General features: G+C 43.7%; 2 protein-coding genes across 2 annotated transcripts in view; both read right to left on the bottom strand.

The window, feature by feature from the left end:
- Positions 1 to 1,390: 1,390 nt before the first annotated feature.
- Positions 1,391 to 13,256, bottom strand: lmo4b (LIM domain only 4b). Its single transcript, XM_067230264.1, has 5 exons — positions 12,802 to 13,256; positions 10,632 to 10,869; positions 5,467 to 5,563; positions 5,056 to 5,211; positions 1,391 to 2,355 (listed from the first exon to the last, which is right to left on the bottom strand). Exons 2-5 carry the CDS (start codon positions 10,862 to 10,864, stop codon positions 2,347 to 2,349), a joined length of 495 nt encoding a protein of 164 aa, XP_067086365.1. The 5' UTR covers positions 10,865 to 10,869; positions 12,802 to 13,256; the 3' UTR covers positions 1,391 to 2,346.
- The window catches only part of LOC136936652 (heparan sulfate 2-O-sulfotransferase 1-like), a 47,860-nt gene continuing 36,524 nt past the window's right edge, over positions 4,396 to 15,731 (bottom strand). The window contains exon 8 of the transcript XR_010875190.1: positions 4,396 to 4,513. The gene's annotated coding sequence lies outside the window, so the exon portion shown is untranslated. The remainder of the gene's footprint in view (positions 4,514 to 15,731) is intronic.

Below are 15,731 nucleotides of genomic sequence, written 5' to 3'. Positions count from 1 at the left end.
ATTCCCTTGATCATCGCTTTCCTGACTCGGATACGTGGTGATTGTATGTGTCTGGACTCTGACAGAACCTATAAGGAATGCCTTCATCTCAGGCTGAAAGCTCCACCAACCTCCCTCTTCTCTCTTGGGACAGCTGTATGTTCTGCGATATCAATTTCTTGAAGGCTCGTTATGGAAAAAGGTCTGATCTAAAAACGCACAATTCCCGACTGTTCAGAGGACACACTATCGTGTGTCACTGTCTAACAACAGGTAATCCTACGTTTTCCTGTCGACTTCAAAGCAAAACTTCAAAATTGTTGTTTGTTAGGAGCAGCGGTCGGGCGTTTGTGTGCTTGTGCGTTTGTTTGTCTGATGGAAAGAGAGTAAATACCCTGATGAAACAGTGCAAATACTGGGAGTCCGGTGGCTGAGCGGTTAGGGAATCGGGCTAGTAATCAGAAGGTTGCTGGTTCAATTCCCTGGCGGTGCGAAATTACATTGTGTCCTTGGGCAAGGCACTTCACCCGACTTGCCTCGGGGGAATGTCCCTGTACTTACTGTAAGTCGCTCTGGATAAGAGCGTCTGCTAAATGACTAAATGTAAATACTCTGTCAGAGCGGGGCGTGTCGCGGCTGTATTGCGGGAAACGGCGCCCTGGGCCTCAGAGGTCACCTCTGGTTTCCGTCTCGCTAGCATCCGTCCCAACAGAACCGCGGTACCTGTGCGAGCCAGGCCTAGCCCCAGACACCATCCTTTAGATAAGCATATCAATCCATTACAGGGTATCTTCTTCATACCCATTAGGTCTTGCAATGACTTCAAACATCAATTTGTTCTGCAAATAGCCCTTTCAATTTGGGCCCCGGCAAAGAAGAGACACCTCTTTCACTCTGCACTTTTCACTCAGTAATTGAATCTTCAAAGGGGCATTTTCCTCTATTTTCGTCAGACATTAGCCTGATGAAAAGCAAAACGTTCACGTGAACAGGAGAAAGTGAATACATGTTTGTCCATTTTCAGTTCGACACTCATTATCTGCATTGATAATTGCCATGCACTAAATTGAATGGAGAGCATGTCACTGTGTTTTGAATATTAATACAGCGTGTAGTTACATAATGAGGTCCTTGCATAAAAAGAAAAATGAGTGGACTGCTAATGAGAATGAATGTAAGAACTGTCCCTCTCCTTTGGCACAGTTAAGAGGGATAGTGAGAGAGAGGCCCTTTGGAAACACTGGTGGGAAGGGGGTATTGCTAAATAAATCACTTCTAGATCTGAAACTCATAACTAATAATGAAATCATCAAACTTAAAATGTAGAATTTATGTTGCTAAAATATTGTAATTCAGGCCCTTCCAATACTGAACTCCAAAATATTCTCCTTTGACACAAAGAAGAGAAGCATTTATATCTTAATCATTTTTATTAATTAAATACACCATACTGGAGCAAATGTCTCTGAAAATATCACAAATAGATTTCTCTTTCATTCAGCATTTATAGGTTGGTGAAAATCTCTACTTTACCGACTATGAGCATCTTTATCTGGTCTGCCATGGTTTCAGGTTTCGAGGGGAGGGGCAGCTGGGTTGTGTGAAGGCAGGATGGACTGTAGCAACGTCTTGACAAAAACATTTACATGCATACTGTACATACATGGTAGTTTTACAAATACACCAAGTGTTCATGATTTGTTTTCCACAACAAAAGCCACAGATACCAGTCTTATTATATACCACTGAGAGTGAAACACGTTCCCTTTTACGACACTTAAACTATAGAAAGTGGGAATACCATGTTGTAAGGAAATAAGGATATAAAAAGGAAACGATAAAGAAAAATAAAAGTACTCCGTTTCCCACAATTCCCTTTTTTTTTCATTTTTTTTTTTTTCAACAAATGTACAAATGCAGTTTGGAAAAACGCTGCTCTTGATTTGCTTCATTGGTCTTTCTTTGTCTCTTTATCCAAAACATCCTTCGAGTGGATTTTCAATCTTTCCGCCTTTTGAGTCCCTCAGGTTCTGTTCCTTTTTTATTTATTTATTCCAGGCTCAGGGCATCCTCGGTATCCTGTTTCAGGCGCATGTGCGCGCTGGGGAATCCACCCACATTTAGGGGGAAGGGACGGGTCAATGGTCAGATGGTTATCAGATGTGTGGAGCAGATAGAGAATATTGTCGATGGACTCTAACTCCTGGGAGCTCAGGTGAGGGTCTGGGGGGGTCTGGGGGGGGCCTGGGTGGGCCTGGGGGGTGAGGCTAAAAGGCTGGGGCACCGATCCACATAGTCTTAGGTGACGATGAGTAAGGGCTCAAATGAAGGCACGCTTCCTGTTTCCCGCTTCCTGCTTCCTGCAGCTTAACACACCTGGATGCCGGAGAAAAAAGTACACAGTGTTAGAACAGTCTCCGGATTTTGCAGATCGTTTCACATACAGTAGTTGATGTATTAGGACCTGGTACTAGTGTCTCTGAACACAGCACACTTTTCACGTCTTGGTTTTTTTTTGGGGGGGGGGGGGTTTGGGGCTATTCCGCCTCTGCACACCAACCCTGAACCCTGCTCTGCTGTGGGTTGATTTTCAACACAGCTCTCTGTTTTGCGGAGGCAGGGGTAATATTACAGTGTGATTTTCTCTGAGATCTTCCATTCAGACTGTTTGGTGTGCCTCTGAGCGGCTTCGTGACAACAACAACCAAAGGACGGCACAGAAGCTGGAGGTTACGCGAGTGCTAGTCTGCATTTTGCCCGTGTCTGACAGAGATTCCATCCATTTTTGTCTGCTCCTGCAAAGCCTACAGTTAATTTATTGATCAGTAGGGCTTTGGAGGCCATCTGGTGCCTCATTTCCTTTGCATTAACTTTAAAGTACATTTATAAAATGAGCCTTTTGTGTAATTCTAACAATACTCCAACACAATCCCTCAGGGGTTTATATCTTGTGAAACAGAGGAACAAAAGACAATTATAACATGTCTGAGAAATGCCGCTTTGCTTTCACCAACAGTAGAACCAACTTCTTTTTTTTTATCTTTCCCTTTTGTTTTTTAAGATTCTAGGGGGCAATTTACTTTTTCCTTCTTCTCTCAAATCACTAAGAAGGCTTCAGTCTATTAGTAATTGCAACCACACACTTTGGGGGCTAATTAAAGTGAGGGAGACTGGGAAGGTCTAATTCCCTTGGGTGGAAGCTCGGTATGAGAAAGGTAATTTGTCTGTCCTGAACAAAGAGATTAGGGAGAAGCTGGGAAGCCTACTTAATAAATGAGCATCAAATGTCCTGTGCCACGCACACAGACAACACCAATTATGTCACCGTGAAATCGCACATAATAAAAAAGAAATATGAGGGGGGGGGGGGGGGGGGGGGGGGACGGTCCGAGCTTCGTTTTCCACGTTGGCAGGTGCCTGCTCTCCCAGGCAGCTGTGTTGCTATGCTGAGTCGTGTGTGCTTTCCGAACAGCAGGAGGTGACTTTTACAAGTTACAGGAAGTCACAACGTGTCCTGGCACTTACGAACTGTTAAACGCTCAAGGTGCTGAGTGCCGCCAAATATAGTTGGTCTAAAAGACAGAAATCAACATATGGAACGGTGTTTGTGCGATATCATTTGGACTGTTTTCTTCCACATCCACAGATGACCAAACCTCAAAACTTGTTTTATTTTATTTTTGCAAGGGTGAGGTGTCTATGCATGTTTAATATGTCTTTCTCCCCACTATAATTAAAGCATCAGAGCCAATATTCAGATTGTATTTTAGAGTAAATAATTCAGTAGTTTTCACTACAATTGATGTTAGGGCATAAATAAACAATGAGGCCTCATATTTACGGCACCAGCCGTAGCACAAGACAAGCAAGGGGCTGGCCGTGTGGGCTTAAACAGACATTTAAAATTAAGCTAGATAATGCAAGGCTTTCAATTTGAATGTGAGGTGCTCTTAGGGATGATTTGTAAAAGTGACGAGCCCTTAAAAGGCTTGCGATGGGGAGGGAGGGGGGAGAGAGTGTGTGTGTATGGGGGGGTGGGGGGGGGCTTAATGGAGCCCTGCCTCTTCCCTGCTCTCACAGATCCACTCAAGGTGAAATACGTACATGCTCTCAACAATATCGCTCCCCTTTCACCCGGATTCAAATGTACTCAACATACACACCGCCCTTATCTCTGTATGCAGCGCACTGATGCACCGCAGATAAAGGCATGTTATGATAGGTGGGCATTACTCCATCTTGCCATTAGAGGAAGCGATCGCCTCGTAATTGCGGTCTAAATACGCTGTTGTACTGAATAGCTTTCAGCCAGGGTAAGATCTAACGAAGACCATAGCTCAATAAGAAATACATTTACATTTAGTAATTTAGCAGACGCTCTTATCCAGAGCGACTTACAGTAAGTACAGGGACATTCCCTCCGAGGCTAGTAGGGTGAAGTGCCTTGCCCAAGGACACAACGTCATTTTGCACAGCCGGGAATCGAACTGGCAACCTTCTGATTACTAGCCCGATTCCCTAAACGCTCAGCCACCTGACTCCCTGAAATAGAGCTAGGTAGGGAATGTGCATCTTGAAATTAACCTCCTGCAATATGTGTATTTCTGGACGCAGACTAATGATTCAGGCCAGGTGAATAGCCACGGTAGTCATGGAAAAGTCAAATATGCTCCAACAGAAATGATGGAAAAATCTATTGCCAGTCCAGTACTGAAATTAATCTTTGGTCAATACGATTTAATATCGGTTACGTGCCTTGCTGTATAGATGAATCAATGTCATCAATATGTAATTAGTATGAAAAATGTTTAGGAAATGACAAGAGATGATTATTTCTGCCACCAATATTTACTGGTGTCAGGTCTCTGTGTGTCTGTATTCTTCATAAAAGCGGAAGATGTTCAAATCAGCATCTTACTAAACCACAATGTTTCAACTTCTGGATTCCGACAACTGAAGCGTACCGAGCAGATCAAAGTCAGTGTCAGCACTTCCGGTGCTCAAACGACCGCAACAGACGCTGTTCCCTGGCACAGAGAGAGGTATGCGGGCCCTGGTTACAGAGAGGACCCTTACCTTCTGGTCAGGCAGAAGTGGGTTCGACTGCAGTGAACTCAGATGGCCATTGATGAGTGCTGTGGGCCTGTCGTGTTCGCAGAACAGGCTGCCGTTGATGTAGTGGAACCTGTCTCCAGGGACCAGTCGGTTCCGGCAGGTAGAACACGTGAAACACTGAGGGGAGAGAGATAGATAGAGAGAGGGAGAGATAAGGAGAGGGACAAATAGATAGAGACAAAGAGAAAGTGTGTTTATCACTCTGCAATACACACACACACACACACTAGTTACTCTCACACTCCACCTCAACCCATTTCTATACATCTACCTCACATTTTCATACATGACTTGTAATGAATTGAGTTACGGATTACAGAACGAGTTAGGGTACGATGTTGGGTGGATGTTTGCTTTCGGGAGAGTCGTTACCTTGAGGTGGTAGACGTTGCCCTGTGCCCTCATGACCAGCTCACTGGCCGGAATGGACTGACCACAAGCGCTGCATGCCCCACTGTTTCCAAATAACCTGTCACGGGAGATTAAGAACAAAGGTTATTGAATAGAATGGCATAGTAGATTCTTCAAGTTCTCAAAATGATGCACAAGTGTGTGGAGGCTCACGACCCTGCTATAGTATGTGAAGCGCTCACAAATAATGGAAATGAAATGAATCGAATACAAATGAAATGGTCACGTTTCCCACTGCAGAAAGGGGGGGCAGGGGGGGGGGGGGTAAGCCTCACAGCATCATGAACATTAAGGAATATTCTGTACTGGGTTTTCATTTGTGGGCATGTTACTCTAGAAGTACTGAGAGTCAGTCCCACTTCCACTGGCTTAGCCTAAATGAGTTTAGTTCTAAGCTTGTGGAGATAGCAATGATGTGAAAAAAAATTGACAATTTTTTTGATTGGTACAGGGGATCGTGGCAATACCAGGAAGGCAGATGAACCATCCTGTGTCCTGTTCTCCACAAGCTCCAGTGCAGAAACTACATATTACCTTTGGCGCACATTTTTTTTTTTTGCTACCTAATAATAACCTGGAACATAAGCAATCAGTGCCTAAGAGGATTTGATTGAACATCTAGGCAGAGACATAGTGCTTTTGCCATTAGGACTCCTGTGAATGCTCTGTCAGTGCCGAATTTCCATTAGAAACTCGTAGCTACTCGGGTTGATATATAATGTGCATGGGTTAACCTTTTCAATCATGGTGTCAACACTTTAGATTTGCTTCTGCTCATCTCTTTCGTCCCTAACCTTCTCTCTCTCTCCCTCTCCTTGTCTCTCCCTCCCTCCCTCTCCCTCTTCGTGTCTCTCTCTCCCTCTCTCTCCCTCTTCGTGTCTTCCTCTCTCCCTCCCTCCCTCTTCGTGTCTCCCTCTCTCTCTCTCCCTCTGACTCTTGATAATGAAATGCTTGCTCCGGCTTCCCTTCTATCTGCCTTCTGAGTCCACAATTTAGATTACTTCATCTCTGCGAGCAACAAACTGAATGAAATTTCGATTTGAGCAGAAAGTAATTTACCGGGATCTGGACCCATTTGTCATCATATCTCACCGGGTGTTTGCTCTATCACTGCACTTTTCCTATGCAATCAAATAAGACCACGGCTTCTGACATGCTCGGGAGAGGGAGGGGGGGGAGTGGTTAACATTGCTGAAGGAGCATCACAGACAGATACGTGAGGACCGAGGAAAATGGTTTGACGAAAGGGACCGCGTGATGTACTCCGTTTCATCCCTTCTGCGCTTTCTTTTGTTTTTGTCGTGTTTGTGTTTTTGTTTTTTTAAGGGGGTCTGAGTTGCATCCGTGCAACAACCAGGGTCCCTTTCGAGTTAAAATGACTAGAATAGGAATTAAAATCCTGTTTGGTCTTTTCACTAAACATAGCCTGCGTGTTGTTTACGGTTTGGACAAAGCAGACCAGTGCATTGTTAAGGGACGTCAGAATGGCTTTCAATAGGAAGCCTGAGAAACTAATGTTGTCTTGGCATCGATTGGAAGTGCTCGATCAAAACTCCATTTCAGAAACTAATTAGCTTGGGACTGTTGTGACAACTTGGCCAATCCTGAATGTTAGATGGGACTACCACAGCACAGAAGGATGAGGATTTCACTTTAGTTTTGGATCTTAATCAAAGGATCTCAAACTTCTTCTGACCTCAAACTGACATAGTTTTGCTTTATTTTCCTGATAAAAGAAAAAAAAGAAAACATATATAAAGCAGCCATCAGCCAGCCAGGCCATTCGTTCTGCCGTACGTGTGAAACACTTTGTAGATTCAAATAATCTCAATGCAATACTTTTCATTCAACCACTTATTTCCCCTGTGTGCGTGTCTCTTAGGGCTGTTAAAACAAAGAAAGTCTCTCCCCACTCTCTCTATTTCATCACTGTGCACTATACATAACAGCTTTCTTCTTTTCTTTTTTTCAATTTTACCAGGGGATAGTGCCTGATAGTGTTTGATTTAAACTGCTGAAGGCTTTAGGTGCTCAATTAAGTTGCTATCAGTCTGTCCTCTAATGGTCTGCTTTTCCCATTGAACTCTTGCATTAGGGTGGGGGGAGGCTCCAGGTCAGTATAATTAAGGCCAGGGGACTCTTTAATTGCGATGACACAACTGGTTTCAGTTTCTTCCCTGCAAATCAGGCCTTTTTCCAAGCAGTCCTTTGTTGTTTTTGAAGCTGTTTGCTCACACAATCACCAACAGACATTGGAGGACGGCTTTGTCAACCGCTGTTGTGGTGGTTACGTTGATTTATTTGTATTATGTTCCCTGCGCAGGGAATCTGACTTTGAGATACCACAAGCTATGTCTTTCATTAAAAAAAAGGACTTGGGAGATGTCTACTATCTATAGGAAGGAGCGTCTCATCTCGGGACTGGCAGGTGATGTATAGCACGGCTCTGGGTTCGGCTGTGCGGAGAAGGCAGGCCCCTGCCACAGAAAGGTTTCTGAGTGGAGTGAAACAAGCGTAGAACAATGATTTCGGCAACACAGTCCATTAAAAAAAGGCCTCTCTACATCAACAGCCAAAGCACCTTAAAAGCACTAGGCCATATTGATACTAAAGCAAGGCTTTGCATAATAGCAAGCTGCATTAGATGAGGGTGGGGGGGAGGGGGGGGGGGAGACTATGAGGATAGGGGGGAGGAGGGGGAGGGGGGAATCAGCCAAATTACACTTGGTTAATTCAGAGTAACAGATCTGGCCCCTAGTGAATTGAAGGCCTTGAATTAATTCTGTTATGACAAATCAAGATAAACGTTTCCCCTAAATTGCATGCGATTTAATTAATTTCTGAGATCCCGGTTTTTCCTGGCCTAATAGTCCACATGCTCCCGTGCTGTCATAGTGCTTGAGTGGGCAGACTTCAAAGTGATATTAAATAACCAACTATTAGATTTACCTCGCACGTTCTATTGGAAAAGTGCCATTTAATTACCTAGGCCTATTCAATTAAAGGGACCGCGTTTTCCCTGACTCCAGCCACCACATGATTGCTACCTCGATTAATTTTCTCTCCACTAGCACCCCACACAAATAACACCACCTCGAGCTCAGAAACGATATGATCCCAAAACAGACTAACTCCCTCGGATGTTCGCCCTGCTTGAAGGCTTTGCTGCCTGCTTTGGCGTAGACACAGTGAGACCTGGCTCGTCCTGTGTTTGTGGATGGTGGTCATCTCTCCATCTGATTGATGGGTTGTGCGTATCGTCCCAGGTCAGACACACACACGCCCCATTAGTGGGAAGCTGATGCCTTTTCGTTCGAGCGTGCTGATCCATCTCGTGACCGTTTTCACATCAGCTGTATTAATAAAAGTTAAAGGCACGACTCCATTATTTATACAGCAAGGGCAATTTAATAATCCATTACAAAAATGAGACGCTGGCCCTTTAAAAAGAAAAAAAAAACGAGGCAACTGGCCTTCACAATAATCCTCCCTCTCTTTCTTTCTTTCCCTCTCCCTCTCTCTCAAAAGCCAATTTGGTTAATTAAATGTTTTGTTTGCAATGTGGCTCTCATTCATTTCGGACACGTCATTGGGAGAGGATACGAGCCAGGGACCAGATCTCATTAGATAAAACCCATCAGGACTAAAGGAAAATGGAGGGGGACTCTAATTAAAGCTTTTAATTGTGTGGACTCACTGTCAGATGTTTTCCCCCTCCTCCTCCTCCTCTTCCTTCTATCCTTATCTCTAACCAGATCACAGGCTCGTGCGAGTTGTGTTTTAGCTGTCCTCCCGGCTCTGAGAACGCTCTCATTACAAGTAGAAAGGTGTATCCACTTTTCCCCCTTCCCAATTCTAATTAGGTAGAAGTCCCATTACGGTTGGAGTACCCCATTGACTCATGTCTTTGATGAGGATGTGGGCGGAGACGGCACTAGCTGTCTTTGGGTGGAGACTCTTCCCTGGAGGGTTGGAGTCAGAACAGCACATTCACGTAGATTGACTGAGTTACCGCTACATGTGATATCGATATATATAGTAAATACATACAAAATAAGGCAGATTCAATGATTAAATATTGATCATAAATGGCAACGGATTAGTGGAACTGAAAGGTTGTGGATGAAATTATGGATTTGCTAAATATTCTTGCTCTGAAATGATGATGAACTAACAAACGGATTTAAGATTAAACAGACATACAATGTTAGCGTTTCAATTTCATCAAGTGAAATGAAACTTTGTATATACATTGTTTTCATTTTGTCAAGAAGCAGTCTGAACTTTGTGTTTAGAGAAGACAGCTCTGGCTTGTCCTCCCTGAGGTCAAACAGCTGAATGATCAGGTTATTCTACATTAGCAGAATGAGAGAGCCCTCACCTAGCTCTGGTTAAGTGTCCGTAACACACATATAAATATTTAAAAAGACCCTCTTCGCTAATTAAATCGTCCCTTTCTCATATATGGACACTTGTGGGACTGAATGAGAAACCCTTTAAAATTCCAACAGTGTCAAAGGTCATCTGTGTTCGTCCTGTATAGTTTCCTAGCATCTCGTAAAGCAAAACAAAAAACCTTGGGAGTTTTTCTGCTGTTTGGTTCACCCTGAAAAATGACACGGCAGACAGTCACCAAGATGCTGTGGGGACGGAATCTATTTTTCGTCTGGTACTCTGTCAACTTGTCAGCATGTTTGAACTCCGTTAAGGAATAGTCTGGAGAGAATTCCGCCTGCTTAACAAGCAGTGACATACTACAATTTAAGACATTTGTTCTCGAAGGAAAAGACATTCCGTTCTGTGGATCATTATATGGTCTGTTGCCTTACTCTCTCTCGCTCTTATCCAGGACCTTGTGAATTCCACCTCCAGTAACGAGACATTTTACTATTTTCTAACACACGAAAACTCTGCTTCACCTCGTCATTCACCTTGAAAACAGACCCTCCTCTTGTGTCTGACAGTAGCATCTCTCTTTGCTCCAAATCCATCGTTTGAATTTGATCATTCCAAAGAGCGTCACGTACGTTGTGTACAGTAAGTTGTATTTCCCAGAAATACAACTGGGAAGGGGGGGGGGGGCAGCTCCCACACACACACGCACACACACACACACGCAGTCTCACCTGATGTAGTCGTTTCTACAGAGGATCATGCCACTCTTGGTGTAGCAGGAGGTGCCGATCTCCCCCAGCTGAGCCTGACAGCAGGAGCACTTGAGGCAGCGGCTGTGCCAGTAGCTGTCCATGGTGTAGAGGAGGAAGCGATCGGCGATCTTGCCCCCGCACCCCGCGCACCGCTTCCAGGAGAGGGACCCTGGTCCTGGGGGAGGCTGGGCGCTTCCTCCAGGATTTACCATCGTCCCTGTTTTCAGGAAATACACGGGATAAAGTTGATAGTTTTTTTTGTTTGGGGGTGGGGGTGGGGGGGTTAAAGTGACACTTAAAAAAAAAAAAATGTATTGACCTAAAGTGTTGCCAAGACTCAACCGTATCGAGCTGTTATGTCAATTTTATCTAGAAAAACTGACAGTGTACTTCACACAAATTGCAAGACATTAAAGTAAGTATATCTGTTTTTCCAAAGTAATTACAACTACTAAAAATATAAATACAGAACTTCTGGTAATCGCAAAACTTTAGTAAGGAATAACAGAGACCGTAATATTCGAAAAATCTTGTCATTTGAAAACTCCTTTCTCATTTAAAACTACTGGCTGCAAAAGTCACAGCATATCAAATAACAGTTATCAGAGTTGACTGTTTATAAACTATTATAACTATGGATACAACATTTTCCGAGACTTTCAATCCTTTGTGTACCACACTTCTCAATTACAGAGCCCTTGAATAACATGCATATTGTCCTTTATGTCACAGTAGAATTGTATTGAAGGCAGTTGCTCTGTACAATGTTAGGCTACAAGAGGGCTACAAGTCATTTAGCCATCGTATCTGCCCTTGATCTCTCACATCCACATGCTGTTGCCTCAATTGTCCCTTCATGATGAATGCCTGTTAACAGATAACACTAGAGACCAGTGGAACAATTAAAGCAGCACAGGCCTTTGTTACGCTGTCTTAATGGCTTTCAAACACCAACTAACTCTGCCACGCTATTCATCACTGGTCTAGATTCTTTGCGAAAGCAGTTAGGTTGCGTGTATGAAATGTGAAAAGATGGGCGGATAGAAGTACAACTCTACACTATTGGTACCTTAGCATACCATTGATAGTCAATGCTACGAAGGCAACATAATGTATTGGTATTTACTGCCTCGCGTAAATGACAAATACTGATGCGATGGAGATGGTCCGCTATATCTTGGGCAAACCAATTTTCTACACTTTGATAATGCATCTTATCTCATGTTGCTTGCAGTGGGGCAAGCAGCAATTGATCATATAGTCAACTGTACTACATCACTCTAATGGTCATCTGTAATGCCTCGATACTACCGACTATCTCATGTGAGATCTATTAATGTACTGCACGCCTCGGTTTCCTCTAAACTTATATATTTGAATTCTAATCCTACACAATTTCGTCAGGCAGACTTCATGGCGGGCTAAGCCAAATCTTTGTTGAAAGGTAATTAGAGGAGAGGGGAGGGGGAAAACGTTGCTCTGAGAAAAGCATTCAGTAACCCCATTAGCAGAGGCTCTTAGGGACTAGCTATACCTTAGTGCTGATTAAATCTAAAAGGAGATGAATCAAAAAACTGGCCCGAAAGTGACTCCCTAGATAAAAAAGACGGGCCATCGTCAAGTTTCATTCCGAGCCGGGAGGGAGATATTTGAGGGGGTGGGGAGCTTTTAACTTAAATGGGCTAAGTCGAGTAATTATATGGACAGGCAATTTAGGAACGGAGAGTCGAAGAATCGCAAAACATATCAGGGACCCAATGTGTAAACAGCTCAATTCTACGGCCATGCCTCTACCTTTTTAATAAAGAATAAGTAGCCTACATAAACTGCAACAACCTACATGATAGACGAATACGGTCTAGCTACGCTGTAACACCAAACGATGTACTGTGTGTCGGCTACAATGTGGGTGCCTATAACAATTCAGAGGACATGGGGAATACATTGAAAAAGCTTGTCACTGATAGTAAAACAGTTCAAACACTTTACCAGTTCAAAATCACTGCGTTAGACAAAGAATAGCGTACCAGAAGCATAATAATTGCTTCAGTGTGGATTTTTATACTCACTAGCCGCATTTACGTTGATTGTTATCATTAATTCGTCAGTCTACAAAAGTCATGCAGAAATGTCGAATCCTAACACTCACCTCGTTTGTCCCTTTTAAGAGTAATGGTTGAATCAGACAGTAAAATAGATTTCTGAAAACGGTATAGCTGGGCTTCTTTGAATGAAGATCAGAAGACCAGAAGTAAAATCAGTCCAAATACTATTGCGTAGTGCACAAGCCTTTTTACGAGACAACGTTCACGACCGAGTCCAGGCAGTAGCGGACCTCAGGACAGAAATAGTCTACTGCGACTGCTGGCAATGGACAAGGTACAGCAAATGGAGTTATCAGATAGTATTTCCACTGGAACCGTCCCGTTATAGCGTGCCTTCTGTTTTTCTTTAAAGAGTCCAACGCGAGGCGATCTACCTATGAGATAAATGTGAACAGCAATGCCCTAAAAGACGGAGAGAAGTGAGTTAATAGGATATTCGCAGAAGGTGATGCGACAAAGGCAGCCTGCCGTACTCTATCGCTTTGCCTCCTCTCGTTGCTTGCTCTACATGTGTCAGTATGAAAATCCCCAGTAAACCTTCTCTAGGTGGATGACGTAAGTCACTCCACAGCCAATCTCCACACAGTCCATTTAAACGGAATAACAAATCCACCAGAAGTTGGTAGCCTATGTTTTAGACTCCATGGTATCACCAAATAGGGCGTAGTGGCGCCACCGTCTGTCTCGGATAAGAATAGCACTTTGTGAGATGTGATGCCCAGACACAATTCTCCAAACAAGATGATACTTTGGCTCAGAACAGTTCACATAAACTGCTGGGACCGACAAAATAATTTGATATATAGCTCACTTAATAATGTATGTATCGGACCATTAACAACATGGAAGAAAATGTCTGGTCCTTAAAGAGCCAAACTTAAACCTCAGTAGGCCTAAATATCTGTATTTCTATGCAAATACCAGTCTGGTTCATGCTGAAAACGTGAGCCTGGCACACTGAGATGTTCATGAAAGAAACACTGTCCTTGAAACTGTTTAGTTAATAAAATTGGAAGGGAAGCTCTAGTTTTCTTCTTGGAGCTTGTTGACTTGAACAAATACCTTTTTTATCAGCCATTCCCTTGGCTGTAAAAAAAAAAAAGAAATCGACAAAAAAAATTCTTGGCTAATGCGTTTTCATCAATGCATCCTGTCAAAGGCTGACGAGTTTAATCAATGCCTACTGGTGCCAGAACAATTATAGCGAAATGCAAAATGTGTTTATCAAAGTTCTGCCATGATGGCAAAAGTTGTTTGAGATTCACTGGGCAGAGGCCCTTTATAGAAAGGCGTGCTTCATTAGAGAGACATCAGATGTGTAAGGGTGAATCTCTCACACAAGACTTAATTGTTTAATTGTTCCAGCTCCAAGGAGATTGTGCTTCATCAGGCTGATTTCCCTTCTGAAGACATGCCTATACCTCCCAGGATGGAGGCCCATTCTCTTAGTGTCCTCATCAAGCCATCTCTCACACACTAGAACAAAAAAAAAAAAGAACAAAAAAAAAGCTGGCAAAGAATGTATTTTCCACCAAGGAATCATTAATTTATCTCAACTATTAAAACAGTGGGAAATTATAAGATGAATTTGAATGGGCGGCCTCACAGGAGCGTCTTTGTTTGGTCTGCGCCCGTTTTTAATGAGCTTTTCATAACCGGGCAAGAAACATCACTCTTTTCTTTCTGTTCTGCGGCTCCTTTGCAAAATGATTACGGCTTTCCGAGGTAACAAGGGGTGGAGGGGTCTCTCAGAAAAGCCCCTCTCCCCCTGAGACCTTCAATCCTGCGGCTGTCTCCAAGCAGCCACGTTATGATTTCAAACGGAAAGGATGAAAGAGTTTGCACAACAATATGGGGGCAACGCTATCTCAATGTTTAAACAGGGACGAGAGAGAGTTGAATGGGGCTCGTAGTATTGATACCCCCCACAGTGCTTGTAGAAAGAAGGAGACAAGTGCACTACTGCATAATGAAGTTGCCAGCCCTGTGGGGAAAGCGCCACCAGAACAGCTAAAGTATACCGTCAACGAGACAGTTCACTTCAGACGAGAAATCCACACTTCATTATATTCCATTCATGTGCCATTGTAACACAGGAAACCTCGCTATAAAGAGCAGTGAAAGCAATGTTTGATACATGCTCCATGGCATGGTAATTGAAGCGTTTGAATGTTTGTCAATCACATCGACTGACGTGCGAGAAACGAATGCGGGTTGATGTGGATTGAAATTGCAGCTGTCCTGAGATCCACATGCCTTGTCCCACAGTGGTGCTTAAACCAGGGTGAGGAAATGATTGTGTGTGTGTGTGTGTGTGTGTGTTGCAGACTGTGTTGCTGTGTGGAGACACAAACTCCAGAGATTTATGATATTTACAGAGGGAAGACCACTCCATCACTTGAGTATGTATATGAGTGTGTGTGTGTGTGTGTGTTTGTATATACATGCATGTGTGTCTGTGTGCATGCGCTGCCTTTTGGAGAGAGAATGAGATTCGGTTAGCTGAGCCAACTGATGTGGGAAGATTAGGCCCAGATGATCTTGCGATAGAGCCCCCCCCCCTTAAGCCTTCATAGAGGATGGAAGCAGCGCATTGAGAAATCTCCAAATGAGATCTCCTAAATGAGCTGGTGGTGCTGATGGAGGGGGGGATGGACGCTGTGCCTCACCTCCACCCCGTCCAAACCGAACAGTCTGGGGGAAGCCACTCGGACGGGGAGAAGAGGGATGGGGAACTGAAGATCACTTCATTAAATCAACATTTCCTTGTTGCGGCGAACTATTAGCGCACTTGGGTGGATGACGATCCCAAGCTAATGTTCGGCGACCTCAAATCAGACCTCGGGGTTCGATGATAGGGGTCGTGCTTTCGTGGGGATTCGGTACGAAGTGAATTTGTAAACGTTGGAGTGAGATCGTTGGGATAGTATGAGGCGTGTGGAATCAAATCTGTTCTTCTGTTACTTTTTGTTTG

This window comes from Osmerus mordax, chromosome 27 (genome assembly GCF_038355195.1).
Source record: "Osmerus mordax isolate fOsmMor3 chromosome 27, fOsmMor3.pri, whole genome shotgun sequence".
In the NCBI taxonomy this organism is placed as follows: Eukaryota; Metazoa; Chordata; class Actinopteri; order Osmeriformes; family Osmeridae; genus Osmerus; species Osmerus mordax.
Note: the sequence above shows the minus strand (reverse complement) of the source record. Positions and strands in the feature narration are given on the sequence as shown.

What these genes read in the sequence shown, in the direction of transcription:
- lmo4b (XM_067230264.1), bottom strand. Translation starts at nt 10,864, where the DNA reads ATGGTAAATCCTGGAGGAAGCGCCCAGCCTCCCCCAGGACCAGGGTCC. An exon ending in TGTAGAAACGACTACATCAG is followed by an intron (nt 5,564 to 10,631) that starts GTGAGACTGCGT and finishes CTCCCGTGACAG; the next exon opens with GTTATTTGGAAACAGTGGGG. An exon ending in GCAACGTCTACCACCTCAAG is followed by an intron (nt 5,212 to 5,466) that starts GTAACGACTCTC and finishes CTCTCCCCTCAG; the next exon opens with TGTTTCACGTGTTCTACCTG.